Source organism: Nicotiana tomentosiformis, chromosome 10 (genome assembly GCF_000390325.3).
Source record: "Nicotiana tomentosiformis chromosome 10, ASM39032v3, whole genome shotgun sequence".
NCBI classification, from domain to species: Eukaryota; Viridiplantae; Streptophyta; class Magnoliopsida; order Solanales; family Solanaceae; genus Nicotiana; species Nicotiana tomentosiformis.
The window spans coordinates 49,735,848-49,758,527 of NC_090821.1; the positions used below are offsets into that span (position 1 = coordinate 49,735,848).

The 22,680-nt window shown below is 42.3% G+C and overlaps 1 protein-coding gene across 1 annotated transcript; it reads right to left on the reverse strand.

The window, feature by feature from the left end:
• Positions 1 to 16,177: 16,177 nt before the first annotated feature.
• On the reverse strand, positions 16,178 to 18,803 carry LOC138900145 (uncharacterized). The gene is made up of 2 exons (XM_070186854.1): positions 18,317 to 18,803; positions 16,178 to 16,923 (listed from the first exon to the last, which is right to left on the reverse strand). Exons 1-2 carry the CDS (start codon positions 18,801 to 18,803, stop codon positions 16,178 to 16,180), a joined length of 1,233 nt encoding a protein of 410 aa, XP_070042955.1.
• Positions 18,804 to 22,680: the final 3,877 nt, after the last annotated feature.

The following is a 22,680-nucleotide window of genomic DNA, read 5'->3' on the forward strand; positions in this document are numbered from 1 at the left end:
TCGAGGCAACCCCTGCAAGGCTAAGGTCACCGTCTTGGCGTGACAATCTAATATAGCATGATAAGGTAACAGTTAATCCATACCCAGTATGATATCAAAATCAACCATATCGAGAAGTAGAATATCTACACGAGTCTCAAGACTCCCAATATTGACCACACACGAACGATAAACATGATCTACAATAATAGCATCCCCCACTGGTGTGGACACATACACAGGAGCACTCAAAGAATCACGGGGCACAACTAAATATGAAGCAAAATAAGATGACACATAGGAGTAAGTAGAACCCGGATCAAATAGAACGGAAGCATCTCTACTGCAAACTGAAATAGTACCTGTGATAACAACATCAAATGACTCAACCTCAGGCCTGGCTGGGAAAGCATAACACCGGGGCTGGGCCCCACCACTCTGAACTACGTCCCTGGGACAGTCTCTAACTGGCTGGTCTCCACCTCTAACAGTTTGGCCTCTACCTCTTGCTGCCTGACCCCTGCCTCTGGTTGGCTGAGCAAGTGGTGCAGCAACTGGTGCCGAAACCATAGAACAAGAACTCTGATGCTGTGGGCTGCCCGTTTCCCGAAGGCAAAATCTAGCAATGTGTCTCGGATCACCACAAGTATAACATAACCTCGGCTGCTGTGACTACTGACCCTGAAACTGACCCTGTCGACCTGAATAACCACCCTGATAACTCTGGAGTGGAGGTGCACTAACAGGAGCTGGTGGTGTACTGTAAGCTAGCTACTCGAATTAAGGCATATGAGGACCACGACCACCTGAGGCACCGTGGGATGCCTGGAGTGCTGAATGAAATAGCCTGGGAGGATGGCTTCTACCAAAAGTACCCTTGCCTCTAGATGAGGCACCACTGAACTCACCGGAATAACGAGGTCTCTTGTCAGACCCCTGACCTCCCTGAGTAAGAACCATCTCGACTCGTCTGGCGACATTAGCAGCCGCCTGAAAAGAAATCTCACTCCCAGTCTCCTTAGTCATCTGCAATCTGATAGGCTGAGCAAGTCCATCAATAAACCTCCTCACCTTCTCTCTCTCGGTGGGAAGTAGAAGAATAGCATGACGGGTCAAATCAACAAAATGGGTCTCATACTGCCCTACTGGAGACGCTCAATCTGACGGCGACGCTCCTCTCTCAATGTGATAGGCAAAAACTTCTCTATGAAGAGCTGAGAGAATTGGTCCCAAGTAAGAGCAGGTGACCCAGCTGGTCTGGTCAACAAATAATCTCTCCACAATTTCTTGGCAGAACCAGTCATCTGAAATGCAGCAAAGTCGACCCCATTAGTCTCCACTATACCCATGTTCCGTAGAACCTCGTGACAATTGTCAAGATACTCCTGGGGATCCTCTGAAGGAGCACCACTGAAGTGAACATGAAAGAGCTTGGTAAACCTGTCCAATTTCCACAAAGCCTCAGAAGACATAGCTAACCCATCACCGGTCTGTGGCGCAATAATTGGCTGAACTACTCTGACTGGATAAGCTGCTGGAGCCTGATACTGGGAGCTATCTGCTCCGGAGCAGGAGTAATGGGAGTCTGGGCCCCTCCTCCAGCCTGAGAGACGGCTGGTGCCATGGAAAATGCGTCAGTCTGGGCCACACTCTCCATAAGGCCCACAAAATGGACCAAAGCATCCTGAAGTACTGGGGTGACAATGAACCCCTCCGGAACGTGAGCTGGCCCGGTAGGAACAGTCTAGGCTGGAACCTCCTCGTCAAGATCTATCTGAGGCTCCACTGCTAGGGCTGTTGCTCGGGCTCTGGGCTGAGCCCTGCCCCTACCTCGGCTTCTGGCACGGCCTCGACCTCTGCCCCTCGTAGGAGCTGCCACTCGAGGCTCTGGCTACTACTCAACTGAGGAACCGGTACGTGTTCCCGCCATCTGCGAGAGAACAAGAGTAGAAGAGTTTAATCAATATTGAGAAAACAACATCGCACGACATAGGAGAATAGAAGTGAAATTTGTTCCTAAACTTCATAGCCTCTAGAAGATAAGCACATACGTCTCCGTACCGATCCTCCAGACTCTACTAAGCTTGCTCGTGAATCGTGAGACCTAGGCAACCTAGTGTTCTGATACCAACTTGTCACAACCCGGAATTCCCACCGTCGGGACTGTGATGGCGCCTAACATTTCACTTGCTAGGAAAGCCAACGTTAGAGAACCATTAAACCAAATCCTTATTTCCATTCAGTAAATAATAATAATTAGCTAAGATGAAATATAGTGAGTGCGGAATAATATTAAAAAATTGCATTAATTACTACCACCCGGATTTGGAGTCACAATTCACGTGCATTCTAAAATTTACTACAAGTAATAGTCTGAAAGAAATACAACTGTCTGAATAAAAGAAACAGTAGAACAGAAAAGATAGACGGGGACTTCAAGGTCTGTGAATGCCGACAGATCTACCTTGAGTCTCCGGACAACAGTCCAATATATAAATCTCGATCAACCCGAGCCGGTACCAAAATCTGCACAGAAAGTGCAGAGTGCAGTATCAGTATAACCGATCCCATGCACTGGTAAGTGTCGAGCCTAACTTCGATAAAGTAGTGACGAGGCTAAGGCAAGGCAGCTACAAATAAACATGTACAATTTAACAGTGTATATACAAATAAAAGTAATGAAGAACTAGACAAGAAATATCGGGAGGGGAAAACATGCTGAGGGGAAATACGAGAAAAAGAACTACATCAGAATGATAACTGGAATAGTCAATATACTATGGATCAATAGGAATAGTGAATACAGTAAAGGAAAAATACACGGCATCACCCTTCGTGCTTTTACTCTCAACCTCACCATAAAAATCAATAGAAAAGGCACGGCATCACCCTCGGGCATTAACTCTCATACCATAGCACGACATCACCCTTCGTGCTTTTACACTCACAATATGGCACGGCATCACCCTTCGTGCATTAACACTCACAATATGGCATGACATCACCCTTCGTGCATTAACACTCACAATATGCCACGGCATCACCCTTCGTGCATTAACACTCACAATATGCCACGGCATCACCCTTCGTGCATTAACACTCTCCCTTACCATAATGCAATGCATAAATAACAACAGGGAGATAGAATAACAAGTACAAACCTTACTTCAATATTTGGTTCCACAATATCAATCTCAACTTTGAAATAAATTCTCATTTATTACCAGAAAATCCGTAAACACGAGAAGAACGATCAATTTAACAACACTAGTATAAACACGTAGCAATTAGGCATAGGAAAGAGACAATATAAGAAAAAATGAAAAACAGGTAAATTGACGGAGCATAAGTACTCGTCACCTCACATATACGCCGCTCGCATCCTCATCACACCGTCATCACCAATAGTCACATCTCTAGCATCACCTCGCCGAACCCTGTCCTGAAGAACTAGAAGATGAGGATCATCATACTGGCGCTCCCTGATACGGTCATAAAGAGAAGACCGAGCAACCACACAAGCTAATACCCGGCCAGGCTCTGAAATATCCAATCTCACGAACTGGATGGCTAAGGCCTGAACATCCAAGGCTAAGGGCCTCTCAGCTGCCGGAAGATAAGCCAAACTCCCCAAACTCTCTGCCCGGCGACTCAAGGCATCGGCCACTACATTGGCCTTCCCTGGGTGGTACAATATAGTGATATCATAGTCTTTAAGTAGCTCCAACCACCTCCGCTGACGCAAATTAAGGTCCTTCTGCCTGAGCAAGTGCTGCAAACTCCGGTGATCAGTGTAGATCTCACAAGGAACACCGTACAAGTAATGACGCTAGATCTTCAGGGCGTGAACAATAGCTGCTAACTCGAAATCATGAACCGGATAATTCTTCTCATACACCTTTAACTGTCTAGACGCGTAGGCAATCACCCTACCGTCCTGCATCAATACCGCTCCAAGGCCAATCCTCGAGGCATCATAATAGATAGTGTAGGACCCTAAACCTATATACTAATACTGGGGCTGTAATCAAAGCTGTCTTGAGCTTCTGAAAGCTCTCCTCACACTCCTTGGTCCACCTAAACGGAGCACCCTTCTAGGTCAGCCTGGTCATAGGTGTTGCAATGGATGAAAATCCCCCCACAAAGCGACGGTAATACCCCGCCAAACCAAGGAAACTGCGGATCTCCGTAGCTGATGACGGTCTAGGCCAACTCTGCACTGCCTCCACCTTCTTCGGATCTACCTTGATCCCATCATAAGACACTATGTGGCCCAAGAATACCATTGAATCAAGCCAGAATTCACACTTAGAAAATTTTGCATACAATTTCTTCTCCCTCAAAGTCTGAAGCACGGTTTTCAGGTGCTGCTCATGATCTTTCCGAGACCGGGAATATACCAGGATATCATCAATAAACACAATGACGAAGGAATCAAGATAAGGCCGAAACACACTGTGCATCAAATGCATAAAGGCTGCTGGGGCATTGGTCAGCCCAAATGACATGACAAGAAACTCATAGTGACTATATCTGGTCCTGAAAACAGTCGTCGGGATGTCCGGCTCCCGAATCTTCAACTGATGATAGCCAGAACGCAGGTCGATCTTGGAAAACACCCTGGCTCCCTGTAACTAATCAAATAAATCATCGATGTGAGGCAAAGGATACTTGTTGTTCACTGTAACCTTGTTCAACTGCCGATAATCAATACACATACACATAGAACCATCCTTCTTCTTCACAAATAAGACCGGAGCACCCCAAGTGATACACTGGGCCTGATGAAACCCTTATCAAGCAACCCCTACAACTGCTCCTTGAACTCCTTCAACTCAGGAGGAGCCATACGATAGGGAGGAATAGAAATGGGCTGAGTGCCCGGGAATAAATCAATGCTGAAATCAATATCTCTATCGGGCGGCATGCTCGGAAGTTCAGCTGGAAACACATTAGGGAAGTCCCTCACTACTGGGACTGACTCAACTGTAGGGGTATCAATACTGGCATCTCTCACATAGGCCAAATACGCATCACACCCTTCTCAACCATTCGCTGAGCCTTAAGAAATAAAATGACCATGCGGGGAGTATACTCTAAGGTACCTCTCCACTCTAATCTCGGCAAGCCTGGCATAGCCAGCATTACGGTCTTAGCGTGACAATCAAGAATAGCATAATGGGGCGACAACCAGTCCATGCCCAAGATAACATCAAATCTACCATACTGACTCATAACAAATCGGCTCCGGTCTCAAAACCACTAAGAGCAATCAAACACGACCGATATATGCGGTCTACAACGAGAGAACCTCCCACGGGAGTAGATACATAAACATGGGAACTCCAAGAATCCCGAGATATCCCCAAATGTGGAGCAAAATAAGAAGACACATATGAATACGTAGAGCCTGGGTCAAATAATACAGATGCATCCCTATGACAGACATGGACGATACTTGTGATGCCTGAATCTGAAGAAACGGCCTCTGAACGGGCTGGAACGGCATAGTACCTGGCCTGGCCTCCCCCTCTAGGGCGACCTCGACCTCCACCTCGAGCTAGCTGAGGAGGTGGGGTGGCAGCTGGTGCTAGAAGAATGGTCGGAGGACCCAATGGAACACGTGGAGGCTGATAAGTCTGTGAAGGTGTACCCCTCCTGGCTTTGGGGAAATCTCTAACCATGTGACGAGTGTCACCACACTCAAAACAACCTCTCGGAGGATGTGGCAACTGAGATTGGCTCGGACTTGTCCTGCTGGACTGGCCGGTAATAGCACCACAAGTAGGAGGCATACTGGATAATGACGGTGCATAATAGGGCTTCTGAGGTCTAGGAGAAGCTGGAACACCGCCGGCTGCTGGAAGAGCTGAATGAACAGGGCGACTCACAAAACCCCTACCATAGCGTGCTGCTGGTTCACGAGCTCCTGAATAATGACCAGTCTCTCGAGACCTCTTGGCCTCTCTCTCCTCTCTGTCCCGGGCAAACATGCCCTCCACTCTCCTGGCAATGCTCACTGCCTGCTGATAAATGATGTCCATCTCCAACTCCCTGGCCATACTGGTCTGAATACTAGGGTGGAGTCCCTCAATGAAGCGACAAACCCTCTCTCTGACTGTAGTAACCAAAGCCGGTGCATGGCGAGCTAACTCACTAAAACGGACTGCATACTCCAACACAGTCATAGCACCCTGACGCAACTGCTAAAACTCCGCATGCCAAGCATCCCTAAGGCTCTGAGGAATATACTCACATAAGAATATCTTTGAAAACTGAGTCCAAGTGAGAGAGGCTGCCTCATCCGGACTACTCAGCTCATAGGCACGCCACCACTGATATGCTGCTCCCATCAACTGGAAAGCAGTGAACGAAACCCCACTCGTCTCTACAATGCCCATAGTGTGGAGAATGCGATAACACTCCTCAAGAAAACCCAGAGAATCATCTGAAGCTAGTCCGCTGAAAGTAGGTGGGTGGTACTTCTTGTACCTCTCAAGTCTGAGCTGCTCTGCCTCAGAAGCAGCTACCCTGATCTCATGTTGAACCTGAGCCACTGGGGGCATAGGAATATACTTTGGGGCCTGATCAACCTAGACCCTCTGCTCAGGAGAGCGGGCTGCGGGAATCTGTGCCCCTCTCCCATCTTGAGATGTAGCGGGAGCTATCGGAAATAGTCTAGCTTGAGCCAGAGTGCTGAACATGCTCAAGAAATAAGCTAAAGTCTCCTGGAGGGCTGGAGTAGCAATAGGGATCTCCGGTGCTGGCCCTCCAGCTGGAGCTGCTGGGGGCTCCTCTGACGCAGCTCTCGCAGGTGCTCGGGCTGCATCGCGTGGTCTTCCTCTACCCCAACCCCAGCCTCTGGCGGATCTGATAGGGGGCTTGGGTGCCTGATCGTCGGTCCTCCCGGTACGGGTCCTCACCATCTGTGAGAAAGAATAGAATAGAATCTTAGATTTTTTTTTGATGTCAATAACTCGCACGACAAGGAAATCAAAGAAGTATGATTGTTCTTAACAGTTACATAGTCTCCCAAAGATAAGTACAGACGTCTCCGCACCGATCCGCGAGACTCTAATAAATCGACTTGTAACTCACGACTCCTATGAATCTAGTGCTTTGATACCAACTTATCACGACCCAAATTAATCTTCCGTAAGGTGTCGTGATGGCACCTAGTCTTTACGACTAGGTAATCCTATTATTACAAAAAATATAAAGAAAACACAACATTTTAAAGATAGACAGCATATTGTGAATAGTCTAGAGTAGTACCACTCGACATATACAAAATAATTTTCCCAAGACCCGGAATATCACTAAGTCACAAGCTTCTATAATCTATGTAGCTCTATACAAAAGTCTGAAGATAATAAAGAAAATCTCTAGGCGAGGGAGTGGAAGGGGACTCCGAAGATCTGAGGAAACAAGCAGAAGTACCTTGAAGTCTCTTAGAATCAGCAGCACGCACTAACCTCAAGGTTGATAGCTCGCACCTGGATCTGCACACGAAAATATGTGCAGGAAAGGGCATGAGTACACCACAATGGTACCCAGTAAGTGCCAAGCCTAACCTCGATCGAGTGGTGACGAGGTCAGGTCAAGGCCCTACTAAAGTAAATATAATAAATTAAATAGTAAAAGATATAAGTAAAATTTATGAATTTCACATAGCAAATAGTCTAAGGTTCCTAATTCCCTCAAGTTAGGGTTAGACACAATACTTACCTTGCTCCGAATACCACTTAATTCTCAATCACAACTTTTTCTTTAGAGTTCACATCCAAACCACTCGTATCTATTCAAAAATGACTCAATAATATCAAATATTGCTAAAGGAATCAATTACATTGCATAAAATAAATTTCCCAAATTTTCCTCCAAAAGGTCAAAAATCGACCCCGGGCCCGTTAGGTCAAAACCCGAGGTTCGGACCAAAATCCATTTACCCATTCACCCCCGAGCCCGGATATATAATTGGTTTTAGAATCCGACCTCAAATTGAGGTCTAAATCTCCAAATTTTGAAATCCCTAGTTTCTACCCAAACCCCAAATTCTACCATAAAAACTCTAGATTTTAGGTTGATAATTTATGAAATGTAATGGGTAATTGAAAGAAAATGGTTTAGAATCAGTTACCAACACTTTGGGGAAGAAAATGACTCTTGAAAATCGTCTCTAGTCCGTTTGGTTTTTGAGAAAATGAAATAAATGGCCAATTCCCATTTTTAGAATCTGTTAAGTGCTGGGCGACAGTGTTCATCGCGATCGCGTGAACACCGTCGCGTTCGCGAAGAGCAGCCTCCTAAGGACTTACGCGATCGCGGATGGCTCTACGCATTCGCGAAGGTTTAGCCCGCCTTACCTTCGCGTTCGCGTGAAGGGGCTCGCGTTCGCATAGAGCTTTCCCAGGTCCCCTTCTCAGCCTAGCTAAAGCTACGCGTTCGCGTTTGACAAGTCGCGTTCGCGTAGAGCAACTCCCCCCAATGCTCTGTGTTAGCAACCATGGTCTCGCGTTCGCGTAGAGTAAATCCTCCCCCAACCTAGTTTCCCCTTTGTGATCGCGAGAGTGACTACGCGATTGCGAAGCACAACATAGCAGACACCAGATACAACAAAAATACGAGATTTTCTAAGTTCAAAATATCCTGTAACCTATCTGAAACTCACCCGAGCCCTCGGGGCTCCAAACCAAACAAGCACACAAGTCTAAAAACATCATACGAACTTGCTCGCACGATCAAATCGCCAAAATAATACTTAGAACTTCGAATTTAGTACCAAATCGAATGAAATTCTCAAGAACACTTTAAAATTCGTATTTTCTCAACTGGACGTCTGAATCACGTCAAATCAACTCTGTTTCTCACCAAATTTCACAGACAAGTCTTAAATATCATAATGAACTTGTACCGGGCGCCAGAACCAAAATACGGACCCGGTACTAACAATGCCAAACATCACTCAATTCTTAAAAATAAATAATTTTTAGACTTTTAATTTTCATCAAAAATTCATAACTCGAGTTAGGGACCTTCGAATTCGACTCTAGGCATACGCCCAGGTCCCATAATTTGATACGGACCCACCGGGACCATCAAAATACGGGTCTGGGCCCGTTTACCAAAAATATTGATCGAAATCAACTAAAATCAACTTTTAAGGTAAAAATTCTTATTTTTATCAATTTTCAACATAAAAGTTTCCGGAAACACGTCTGGATTGCGCATGCAAATCGAAAAGGATAAAAAATAAGATTTTTAAGGCTTAAGAGCACAGAATCAAATTCTAAAACATAAAATGACCTTTTAGGTCATCATATCATAGTTTAGGTCCATTTAAGAAAGAAGCATTCTTTACCGGAAAGTTTTACATTCCCCATGGTTTATCCCAAGACATTTTATAAATAGTTTTTTTAACTTAGTATATTGAAAATATATCAAACATAACTCCGGTAGAGAGGTTCATCCCATTATAAAATGAATATGCGAAAGAAAACAACTTGGAAGAGTAGAGATACTTAGTAAGTTAGACTATTACACGTATCGTTAATTTTTTATTTTTTATTTGATTTTCCATTCGATGTCATTAACCTAATTAATTCGAGTTCATAATGGAAAGTCCTACTTTGGAGTAAATTTTCTATCAAAGATGACTCTATATATATGGCTCAAACATTCGAGACCTTTAATAAATATGGTAGAGTACTTATCATTCTGCCACAATCTTTAATGGTTATTGTTAACAATTATGCAAAGTCATATTTGTCATTTTCAAAAATAAAATTATTTTAAGTCCTCCTTTAATTTCCTTTCTTTTCTTTTTCATTGAAAGCTACTCTTGCATTGATCTATCATCTTTATGTTCGGACATAAAAGTTTGAAGTAAAAGACACAATTTCCTGTTTCTTATTCAAAGTTCAAACTGAATCAAAGAATTTAATCTATATATATATATATATAAACCCAGATAAATTTATATACAAAAATTTATATATTTTATATTCAATACCTTTATGTAATCATTAGGTGCAAATAAATTTTTTGGTCATGATTGTTTGTACAAATTCGTAGAAACCTTTTGGTTAATAACAATGGACTCATTTCTAAAATATTTTCTGGAAGCATGTCAGAATTTCCTAAATACAACAATTATTCAAACTAGTATTAGTTTGTTTCAAAAAATGGAAAGAGCCTCTCTGAATTAATTGAAAACCCTCCCCAATGGCTAGTCAAACTAACTCTCCGACCTTAAAAATAATTAAGTTAATCTAAATAAGCAGTCATTTCACTATTTAACCTAAAAGTAGCTAGCGAATATATAATATAAGTATAATATATATATATATATATATATATATATATATATAAAATCAATGTATAACATGTGTATATTACCTAAAAAAAATAAACAATAAATCCGAATCCCGATTGATTATTTGTGTAAAGGTCCCTTTAAATAATGGACATTCTCTTCCTAATATCTCAAATATATTTTTTTTGTAGTAAAAAGCTTATTGTACTCTCTAAATTATCAACATTTGTCTTTTGTCACATATATGTTAAACCTACTTGAATAGGTAATTTCAAATTTCATCATCTTTTATTTGCGAATTTTGTTCTGTAAAATTTAATTTAAATTAAAACCACCCATTTAGTAATTGAATATTTTATTCTTTTTACCGTAGGTTTTAATTGGCAAATACTCCAATGGTAAAGTTAGACCGTCATACCCATGTTATTCATCTACCAGAAATACAAGACGTGTCAAACTTTGTATGGCTGGAGGGTATCAACTTTGCTTTTTCACAAGTCTCTGAGAAAGCTAAAAAAGCTTTTACTGTCACACCTTTTTACCGCTACAGTAAATAGTGACTAGTGAGTACTCTTTCGGTCACAGTCACAGTGCACTGCCAAAAATCGAACGGTTTCTGTCATTTCTTAATGAGTTTTAACTTATAATGTATTTACGCTATAAATAATATTCACTCCTTTTATTTATTTTACGCTATATTCCACTATTATCTTACTGGGTCGTTTAAAAACATATTATATTTTTATATTTAAAAATATTTAATTTATTGAGAAAAATATAGTTTAATTATATACCCTCAATTTATCTTTAATAAGATACTTTTAAAGTTACACAAATATTATGATATATTTAATAGCACAAACTTCAAAACTCTTTTTTTCCCTTAAATCATGTGTCAAGTCAAATAAATTATAATTTATTTTATGCAATATTTTAAAAGGCTCTTTTAGGGCGAGTTTCGAGGCGAAAGTATCAAAAGGTGTAAGCCTCATTGTTCTTGGCCTACACACTTAGGAGTTGGATGAGTTTTTTTTCTTGGGATTTTGGCATGGTATAACAATGTACTTTTGGCAGAAAAAAGCGCTAGTTATAGATATTATCACGAGATAGTTATTTACCCGTAAAATGGTACAGTTAAATTTGTTCGTGATTTCTAGACAAGTGAATTAATTTGATCTAAAAAATAATAAAATAACTGATGAAATATAAAATACTTAACCTTAGAATATAAATGGAACGATAGAGCTGATGAGCCCGGAAAAAGGGTTTTCGGGCACAACAATGATGAGATCAAAAGCAAGAAAATAAAATTGTATTAAAATGCTGTATAGAATGTAGTGTAAGTTAGCCAGAAAATTCGTGTCTTTTACAATGATAACTGAGCTCTCTATTTATAGTTATGTCTAAGGAAGGAAGTCCTAGGATCATGCCCTTCTTTAATGTCAATTATAAGGGCCGTTGATGAAAATGTAACGTTAGACATAAATGTCAAATTCCTTATAACGGGCCATCATCCTTAATGCTGCAAAATATTTTGTATTAAATGTTACCAGACGCAAAGCATTTGATACTCCTTTTATGATCGTTATTCCTTCCGGTGACAAGCGAAATAGCTATGTTCGGTGGCCATCCCCATCTTGTGTTCCACGTGTCCTTCCTTTAAGCGGCCACGTGTCATGTCGTATTTTTCCTATGCAGATAGTCTCTCTGCTTTCCAGTGATACAATCTTGAGTTACCGGGAAGTTGGTAGAAAGCACCTTTTTGGTGAGAATTACTATAACTCCCTTTAAAATTTTTTGAAAGTTGATTAGATGCACGTCTCTCCGCATTTAATGCCCCGAACATACGTCATCCCACGATTCAGCACAACTTTTGCCGATTATCGAGATAATCATGACCATGAATTTAGTCGCCAAAATTTTACTTATACATATCATCATGCTCTTATGTACTTCATAATTTCTCAAACTTCTAACTCGCACCTCTATTTCCTAACCTTTCTCTGATCTTCTTCGAACCAAGAATTTTTCTTCCTTCTATTCCAATGGCATCCTCTTCAAAACGTGTTAGTTCTTCAAAGGGAAAGAACAAAATCGACGACTTTGTCGCTTCAACTGTAGACTCCATCATACCAAAAAGACTCAATACCGCAAAGAATTTTGAGGAGAAATTCTCTTCTGCTAACCCTCGTACATGGGCTGTTAGCAGGTACTCTTCTTCCATTCGTCCTTCCAGTATTCCCGATGTGAAGGAAGATTGTCGTTGCCATGAATTGGATATCATTGCTCCCGATCTATCGGAGCAAGTGACCCTTCCCAAGGAAGGTTTTACATATTTTTACAAGTATCCCTTTTCTTTGGGTGCGTTTTCTTTGAGTGGAGAGCTTGATCCTGTGATTGCAGAATTTTTACTCCGCTACCAAGTGTGCTTGGCACAGGTAAGCCCTTCAGTATGGATGACGGTTGCCTGCCTTCGATGCCTTTGTCAGGAAACTGGGGAAGAGGTATGATAAACCTCTGCAAACGTAGCCACCATGCTTTGTTGACTAGCATGGATGATGACAACGACTGTGGGTGGATGAAACGGTTCGTTGTAACTGCCACCAATAATATCATTCTGTCAACGGCATCATCCTTTCTGAGTGCTTGGAATCGTACTCGTAAGATTTTTTTAAATATATTTTCTCTTACTATATATTCTTTCATGCCTGTATTGATCCTTCAAACTTCGTATGTTACAGCGACTCGATGGATCCCACCGGTGGTAGAAGGCTTGGGCCGGTGGGTTCAGAAGATCTTGGATGTTACGACTCCCGAGACTCGTTTATGGAAAGAACTGGCCCTTAAATACGGGTAGAGAGCCAAAATTCATGGTAACTTTAATTTACCTTGTTTTCGTTTTCTATGTGAAGAAGTTGGTTGAACCCTCCTAACTTTGTTCATGACATTAGGTCTACCTGCGAGCTCAGTTGATGTCCTCAAGGAGGATGTTTTGGCTGACCCTGCTGATGCGGCGAGACTGCTTCAGGAGGCACTTACTCGAACATGCATCTCCGGGCCTGCTTCGGGCACAAACGTTTCTTCACGGAGTCCCCGGCTAGAGAACAAGCAACCAAAGAGAAGGCGTTCCTCTTCGGCCGTGGGAATGAATAAGCGAGCAAAAACTGTTGTCCCCAAGCTATCTCCGGTGGCGATGACGCCTGGTCCTCCTTCCGGGCCGGTCATAGACACTGTGATGATTGGTGATGATGAAGAAGCTAGTGATGAGGGATCTTCTCTTCATAGTAGGCGACGATCCTTATCATCTCAACATGATGCTTAACCTGTTGAGATAGTCGTACCAACCGAGGATGATGTTTTGGCACTTTGGGGAGAATTTGATTTGATAGATAATGCCAACTCCCGTTCTCGGGACCCAATTGTTGTGCCCGGTACTGCGAGGCAGAGTACCGGGTCCTTGCCATCTTCGGTTGGCGAGTACCCAACATCCAGTGCTGCTTTTGACACAAATGTTTCTCATTCTTCTACCCCATCAACTTCATCACCACCTTCTCCAACACCAGCAACTGCTACGTCACTTCCATCTTCATCCACTCTTCCACAAGCAACATCATCTCCAGCGGCCGTACCTGACCATGAAGAAGGCGTTTCTCTTCCACAGTCCCCAGTTCATGGGAATTTGGGGGAAAATTATGCTGCCTATTCTGAAGATCCTTAGAGGAGGGGGAATGTTACTCTTTTGGTTTCTACCGGGTGCCATCTTCTTTCCCGACCGGTGGAGCTTGCTAACTATCTGAAGTCTTTGGGTTCATAGAAAGATTGGGAAAAGATTCAGACACTATCGGGAGAGTGTTTGTTGAACAATGCTATGCATAACGCCGCAACGGTATATTTCTTTCTTCCTGTGTTATTTCTCCTACTTTTGAATGAATGTATTTTGAGTTTTACCTCTTCTTGTTTTAAAGGCCAACTTTCTTGCTTCTGAGGGCCTTCAAAGGTTGATTCGTGAGAAAGAAGGACTTACTTCTGAACGGGATCAGCTTTTGGTGGACCGGGACCAAACTTTTCTACGTCTCTCAGAACTGGAAACCAGAGCCACCAATGTCAACGTTTTGGAAGCTCGTTTGCAGCAAAGCGAGCAAGAAGTGATAACCCTTAGCCAAGAAGTTGGACCGCTGAGGGTTAGATTTGATGAAGCCAAGGCTAAATGGGCTGAAGTCCAGGACGCCATTCTTGCTACAACCGAGCGTGAGGCTGCTACTGTTGAAAGGGTAACTAACTTGGAAGCAGCCTTGAACTCCAAAGTTGAAGAGCTTGCTGCCGTGAGGGCGAAACATGCCCAGCTAGAAGAGAAGTACAGGAAAACTATCGAGCATAATAGGCTCTTTAGCTCAACTGTTCGCGAGCTTGACGTCAACCTTAAATCTGTTAGGTCCGTCCGGGAAAATCTTTCTGCATAGATAACCCAATGCAAAGAAGAACTCAAGCACCGAGAGGCTTCCCTCATTGTTTAAAAAACTTACGCCATGTACAGCATGAGGAGAAAAACCTTGGAATAAGCCAAAGTTAGTATTATTGATATTGATGTCGAAATTGCTAAGGCACGCGAGCTTGAGTTAGCCGCTAAGACTGGCCTTCCATCGAGTTCCGATGTATCTGGCCCATCTGGTTCTGGTTCCGAATTTTCGGGAACTGAAGAAGAATCGGATAGCGACGATGTTGAAGATCAGACTGGGGAAAATCTCGAGCCATCGGTGGAACCGTCTACCACTCCCGGGGCGTGGATACTTCTCTTTCTCCTGGGCCCGGAGTTTAGCTTTACTTGTCTTTTCCTGTTTTGTATTTCTTTTCGCACGTTCTTATAAATGAAGACATATTTTTGCTCAAATATTTGTTTGAATCTTACTTTTTCTTGAATATCCGTGCAAGTTTTTAAACCCTTGTATTATTTTAAGGATTTTGAGCATGTTTTTCTATTCACATTATTCTATATGTGGTCTCGGATGCATTTTCTTTGATGCACTTTGTTTTCGAGAATTATCCCTTTTACGTGAGGGTTTCAATAAGTATTTGCGCAAGTTTGCTTTTGGCGTTCTTTTCATATGCGGCTTCGGGTGTATTTTTCCCTGATAGCATTTTTGATTCCAGGCATAAATTCTTCCGGAACCAACTCTTTAACGTGATGGTTTTTATAAGAGAGGGACCTCTTATATTTATGGTGCTCTTGAAGCGGACGTCTCTTGTTCATTACGGCACTAACATTTGAAGTACTTGTTTAACTTTTAAATGACAAAGTTAGTTCATCATTCAGACAAGAAACAAGATAAAAACAAAAGTATTTCATTTTATTTCTTTTATTTCAAAAAATACATAAGCATCTTGCTATGCAAAAAGAAATTGCCATTACATGTGGCTATCTTGTACAACTTGTTTATGCGGAGCTGATTGTGCAGTCCCCGATCCCGATAAAGCATTTTGTTTCTAGATTTTCATTCCCGGTTGACGTGGCATTCAGTGTTGCCGTATTCTCATATCATCCCCCCCAGTGTTTGAATGCGAAGAATGCAATTTGTAACACTGGAAGTCTTGTATCTTCAAAGATTCCACCAATGAATTGCTAGGTAATCCTTCACTTGGCAACATATCTTGTTTCCCCTTAGGAACCCATGCTATCAAGCGAAAGAATACCTAACAGTCCTCTAGTGGTTTGTGTTCGTGAACGATCGGGTAACCTCTGTTCGGTAGCAAACTTAACTTCCCGGTGGGAATTTGCTATCGAACTAAAGATTACCTAATCGCCTCCGAGTGAAGCCTTGGCATCGGAGGTCTTATTGTTTCTGTCTTCGTAGTATACTTTTCATCGCTGCCTCGTTAAAAACCTTGCTAGAAAAACCCAATTGGGACAAAAACTGAACGAAGGGAAAAAGAGTGCAACACATACTTTCTGTTTGACTGTTGTTTGTCAGTAGTAATATCTTTTGAGGTGAGCCACGTTCCAGTTGTTGGGAAACTTGTCTCCATTCTAGTTCGCCAACTCGTATGATCCTTTCCCAGTGATAGCTGAAACCCGGTAAGGGCCTTCCATGTTGGGCCTAACTTGCCTGCGTTGAGTTCCCGGGTATTTTGAGTTACCTTCCTCAAGACCAAGTCTCCTACTTTGAAATAACGGAGGTTGGCTCTTCGGTTATAATATCGCTCCATTCTCTGCTTTTGAGCCGCCATTTTGACATGCACCAAGTCCATGCGTTCCTCGAGCAGCTCCAATTTGATTAGCATTGCTTCGTTGTTCGATTCTTTGTTCGCCTGGAAATTCCTTAAGGTTGGTTCCCCTACTTCTACCGGTATCAAAGCTTCTGTGCCATACACAAAGGAAAAAAGGGTTTCTCCCGTGCTTGACTTGGCCGTTGTTGTGTAGGCCCATAGAACCCCAGGTAATTCTTCGGGCCAGCTGCCTTTTACTGCTTCCAACCTTTTCTTTAGATTTTGTGTAATCACTTTGTTTGTTGACTCTGCTTGACCATTTGTGCTCGGATGATAAGGTAAAGAGGTAATCCTCTTTATCTTAAAATCTTCAAGGAACTTTGTAACTTTTGCACCGATAAACTGCGACCCATTGTCGCATACAATCTCTTTGGTATTCCAAACCTACAAATTATGTTTTCCCACAGGAAGTCGACCACTTCACGTTCTTCGATCTTCTGATAAGGACCTGCTTCCACCCATTTAAAAAATAGTCAGTCAAAATTAAAAGAAACTTTACCTTTCCGGGAGACGGTGGTAGTGGTCCGACGATGTCCATCCCCCATTTTATGAACGACCACGGGGACAGAACCAAATGTAGGGGTTCTACCAGTTGATGTACTAGTGGTGCGTAGCATTGTCACTTATCACATTTTCGTATGAAGTCGTTGGCATCTTGTTCCATACGGGGCCAGTAATATCATGCCCGAACTAATTTCAGCACCAAAGAATCTGCACCTGAGTGGTTGCTGCATATCCCTTCATGGACTTCTCTCATGACATAGTTAGCTTCTGATGCTCCTAATAACCGGGCCAACGGGCCTTGAAAGGATTTTCTGTACAATTGGCCTTTCTTGAAGCTATAACGTGCAGCTTTGGCGCGTAACGCTCTTGATGCTTTGGGGTCTTCGGGCAACTTTTCATGCTCGAGATAATCGATTATTTCGTTTCTCCAGTCCCACACTAAACTAGTCGAATTCACCTCATAGTAACCATTTGTGTCCAAGACTGAGTTCATCAGTTGTACTACCATTCATGATTCTGATCCCTGACTTCTGTCGATGAGCCCAAATTTGCCAATGCATCTGCTTCCGTGTTATCTTCCCTCGGGATATAAGTAATTGACCAATCTCGGAATCATGCCAATAAAGCCTAAACTTTTATCACGTATTGCTGCATACATTCTTCTTTGGTGTCAAAAATTTCGTAGACCTGATTCACCACAAACTGCGAATCATATTTGATTTCGATGATTTCGGAGTCAAGCCCTCGGGCCAATTCGAGACCTGTAATCAAAGTTCCGTACTCTGCTTCATTGTTAGTCAAAGGAATCATTCTGATGGCTTGCCTTAAGGTTTCCCCGGAAGGCGTGATCAAGACTATTCCAAGCCCGTACCCTTTTACGTTTGAAGCTCCGTCCATAAATAAGGTCCAAACTCCCGATGTCGATTCTGACAGCATTATTTTTTCCTTGGCCGCCATAGGTAATAGTCGCCATGAAGTCATCCAAGACTTGCGACTTAATTGCAGTCCTCGATTTATATTCTATATCGAACTCACTCATTTCGACGGCCCATTTGGCCAATCTACCCGAGAGCTCGAGTTTTTGGAGGATATTCTTTAGAGGGAAAGTAGTCACCACAACTATCGGGTGGCATTGGAAGTAGGGCCTTAGCTTCCGAGCAACGACTACGAGAGTTAAGGCCAGCTTTTCCAGATGTGGGTAGCGAGTTTCTGCTCCTGTTAAAATTTTACTAACGTAATAAATGGGAGATTGTGTACCTTCATCCCCCCTGACTAAAATTGCACTTACTGCAACTTTTGAAACCGCGAGGTAGACTAGCAACGTTTCACCTTCATTTGGTTTTGAGAGCAATGGAGGGCTTGACAAATATTTCTTCAACTCCTTCAAGGCTTGCTGACACTCCGGTGTCCATTCGAAATTGTTTTTCTTTTTGAGTAGTGCGAAGAAGCAATGACATTTTTCCAATGAACGAGAAATGAACCTGCTCAAAGCTGTCAATCTCCCTGTGAACCTCTGGACTTCTTTTACGTTAGACAATTGACCCGGGATGTCCTTTATGGCCTTAATTTTGTCGGGATTTACCTCAATTCCCCTTTGTGAGACTAGGAATCCTAGAAACTTACCTAAACTGACCCCGGACGCACAGTTCTCTAAGTTAAGTTTCATATTGTTCTCCCTGAGGATGTCAAATATTTCTTGCAAATTCTTCAGGTGATCACCTACATTCAAAGACTTAATGAGCATATCGTCTATATATACTTCCATAGTCTTTCCTATTTGTTTTTCGAACATCTTATTCACGAGTCGTTGATAAGTGGCTCCGGCGTTCTTTAACCCGAAGGGCATCACATTGTAATAATATATGCCAAAAATCGTTATAAATGAAGTCTTTTCCTGATCTTCTGGGTTCATCTTGATTTGATTGTACCCAGAATAAGCATCGAGGAAACTCATTAACTCGTGTCGGGCCATGGCATCAATCATTTGATTGATATTTGATAATGGGAATGAGTCTTTCAGGCACGCCTTATTAAGATACTTATAATTTACGCACATGCGAAATTTATTATTTTTCTTAGGAACTACAACTACATTGGCTAGCCAGTCCGGATATCTTACCTCTCAAATTGAACCAATCTTAAATAAACGGATTACCTCTTCTTTGACGAATTTATTCCTTGCTTTGGCAATAAGGCGCTTCTTCTACCTTACCGGAGGTATGTTGGGATCCAAGCTTAACTTGTGCATGGCTATCTCTATCGGGATTCCTGTCATATCCTCGTGCGGCCATGCAAAACAATCAACGTTAATTTTAAGGAATTCGATAAAAGAAGACCTGAGCTCCGAGTGCAGTCCTGTTCCCAAATGGAATTTCCTTTCTAAGAATTCTTCGAATAATGCAACTTGCTCCAGTTCTTCTACCGTGAACTTCGTCGCGTCTGTATCTTATGGTACTTGAAAATACCTTGGTACCTGGTATTATTCTGACTCTTCTGTTCCCGCGCTAACTTCATCCGGTTCGGGGGCAGGTGCCAGTTCCGGTAATTGCTATGCCGCTCGTTCCTTTCCTTTGCTACTGGAGACCGAAATTGCATTCATCTCCCTTGCTACCGGTTGATCACCCCTTATCTGCTTGATCCCCTCGGGTGTCAAAAACTTTAACAATTTGTGATATGTTGAAGGCATAACTTTCATCTCGTGTAGCCATGGTCTTCCCAAGATGATGTTATACCCCATGTCTCTATCTACCACTTCGAAGAGAGTTGTCTTCATTACTCCCTCAGCATTCGTGAGCAGCAAAATTTCTCCCCAGGTTGTCACGCTTGTGAGCTTGAATCCGACGAGGAGTTTCATTGCCAGGATAATGCTTCCAGTGAGTTTAGCTTGCTCTAGTAATCTCCATTATACGATATTAGCTGAACTTCTTGGATCCACTAAAGCAAGTTTAATTTTAAAATCTAACACATTTAAAGAATTACCAGTGCGTCATTGTGCGGTAGTAGTAATCCGTCTGCATCTTCATCCGTAAATGTGATATCGTCTTCTCGGAGACTTTTACTATGAGTTATCAATACTTTTGTCTTCTTCACTGCCGAAAAGGTGACCCCGTTAATTTCATTTCCTCTGAAGATCATGTTGATCGTTTGGCGTGGGGGTTCTTCTCCTGCTTTCGAGGTTTTCATGTTGCCCCTGTTCCGACCATAATTGTTTTTAGCTCGGTCATTCAAGAATTCTCTGAGGTGACCATTCTTTAACAGTATTGCCACTTCTTCCCGGAGATGTTGGCAGTCCCTAGTCCGGTGTCCGTTAGTGCCATGGTATTCACACCATAAATTGGGATCCCTTTGGCTGGGATCAGATTTCATAGGTCTTGGGAATCGTGCCTCTTTGATATTTCTCATGGCTGATACCAACTCCACCACACTGACATTGAAGTTATACTCTGACAACTTTGGTTAAGAAGAATATCACGACCCCGAGATTTCTCTATCCTGTAGCAATCTGTTGTTCCGGGAACGATCAGTCCTTCTATCAATGGTGAACTTGTCTGCTGCTCGGAAGCTCCTGCCACGACCTTCTGTCCGCTCGTAGGGCAAAAATCGGCCCCTCAAAGTCCGTCTATCCGTGTCAATATCATCTTTCGTGTTTTCTCTATTCTTCTTCCGTCCTTTGGTCGACAATGGAAAGCCAACCTGATCATCTTTGATCCTTATTTTTGACTCGTATCGGTTGTGGACATCCGCCCAAGTTGTCGCTTGAAACTCAAGCAGACTTTCCTTCAACTTCCGGGAAGCGTCCGAGCTTCTTGAATTTAAACCTTTGGTGAACGCTTCAGCCGCCCATTCATCCGGGACTGCCGGTAGTAACATCCTTTCCTTCTGGAATCGGGTAATGAACTCTCATAATAATTCAAATTCTCCCTGCGTGATCCTGAATATGTAGGCCTTTTGGGCTTGTACCTTTCTGGTACCAGCATGATCTTTGATGAAAGAATCTGCGAGCATCTCAAAGGAATCTATGGAATGCTTGGGCAATAATGAATACCACGTTAAAGCTCCCCTCGTGAGAGTCTCACCAAATGTTTTCAGCAACACGGACTCAATTTCGTGAGGAGACAAATAATTTCCTTTCACTACTGTTGTGTAAGTGGTAATGTGCTCCTGTAGATCTGAAGTTCCGTCATACTTCAGCATTTCAGGCATTTTGAACCGCTTCAGGATTAATTTCGTGGCCGCACTCGATTTGTACAGTAATTGAATATACTTTTTCGAGTTCGGGCCTTTCAATACTGGTAGCGCGCCCGGCATTTGATCCATGCGGGTATTTACTTCCTTCATGAACCGCAAAAGTTCCTCCTTGAACGGATCGTTGCCGTTGTTAAGGTCGGATCTACTCCCCCCGGCCCCGTAAGAGCCAACTTTGTCCTTGTCGAATCTCTCCATCGTTGGTTTGCGGGAACATTGGGAGGAATTGGATCTCGCCTGTTCTCATTATTTGAAGCACCTGATAGTGCCTGTTTTAGTTCCGTCATAACCTGATCATGCCGCGTGAGATGGCCTAGAATGATTGCATGTTGCTCTTGCAAGACCCTCACTGCATCCGCTACATGCTCCTTATCAGCATCATCAGGAGTCGTTTCCCGAACCTGTCGAGGGTACTACCCATCATGCACTAGCGTGGCGTCATTCCCCTCACTGCGAGTGTCACTAATTGAATCCTCGAAATAAGGATGCTCCCCTTGAATTTCAGGATTGCATGTGCCGTTAACAGTGTTATCTGCCATTTCTTTTGTGATTTTTGCTAATACAAAATAATCAAACACGTTAGTAAAAAAGACAAGGATCAATTTAATCGCACGATTGTCTAGGCCTCACGGTAGGCGCCAAACTGTTTACCCGTAAAACGGTACAGTTGAATTTATTTGTGGTTTCTAGACAAGTGAATTAATTTGATCCAAAAGATAATGAAATAACTGATGAAATATAAAACACTTAGCCTTAGAATGTAGATGGAACAACAACGCTGATGAGTCTGGGAACAGGGTTTTCGGGCACAACAATGATGAGATCAAAAGCGAGAAAATAAAATTGTATTAAAATACTGTATAGAATGTAGTATAAGTTAGCCAGAAAATTCGTGTCATTTATAATGATAACTGAGCTCTCTATTTATAGCTATTTTAATGTCAATTATGAGGGCCATTGATGAAGATCTAATGTTAGACATAAATGCCAAATTTCTTGTAACAGGCCATCATTCTTAATGCTACAAAATATTATGTATTAAATGTTACCGGGCGCAAAGTATTTAATACTCCTTTTATGATCATTATTCCTTCTAGTGACAAGCGGAATAGCTATGTTTGGTGACCATCCCCATCTTGTGTTCCACGTGTCCTTCCTTTAAGCGGCCACGTGTCATGTCGTATTTTTTTCTATACAGTATCCAATAAATGTGTATCACAACAAGAATGTGTATATCATAATTTTATTTTCTTCTTTGTTTATATATATATATATATATATATATATATATATATATATATATATATATATATATATATATCCTTCTTTGTATATCTAAAATATGAAATTATAAATATAGTATGTAAATTTTATTG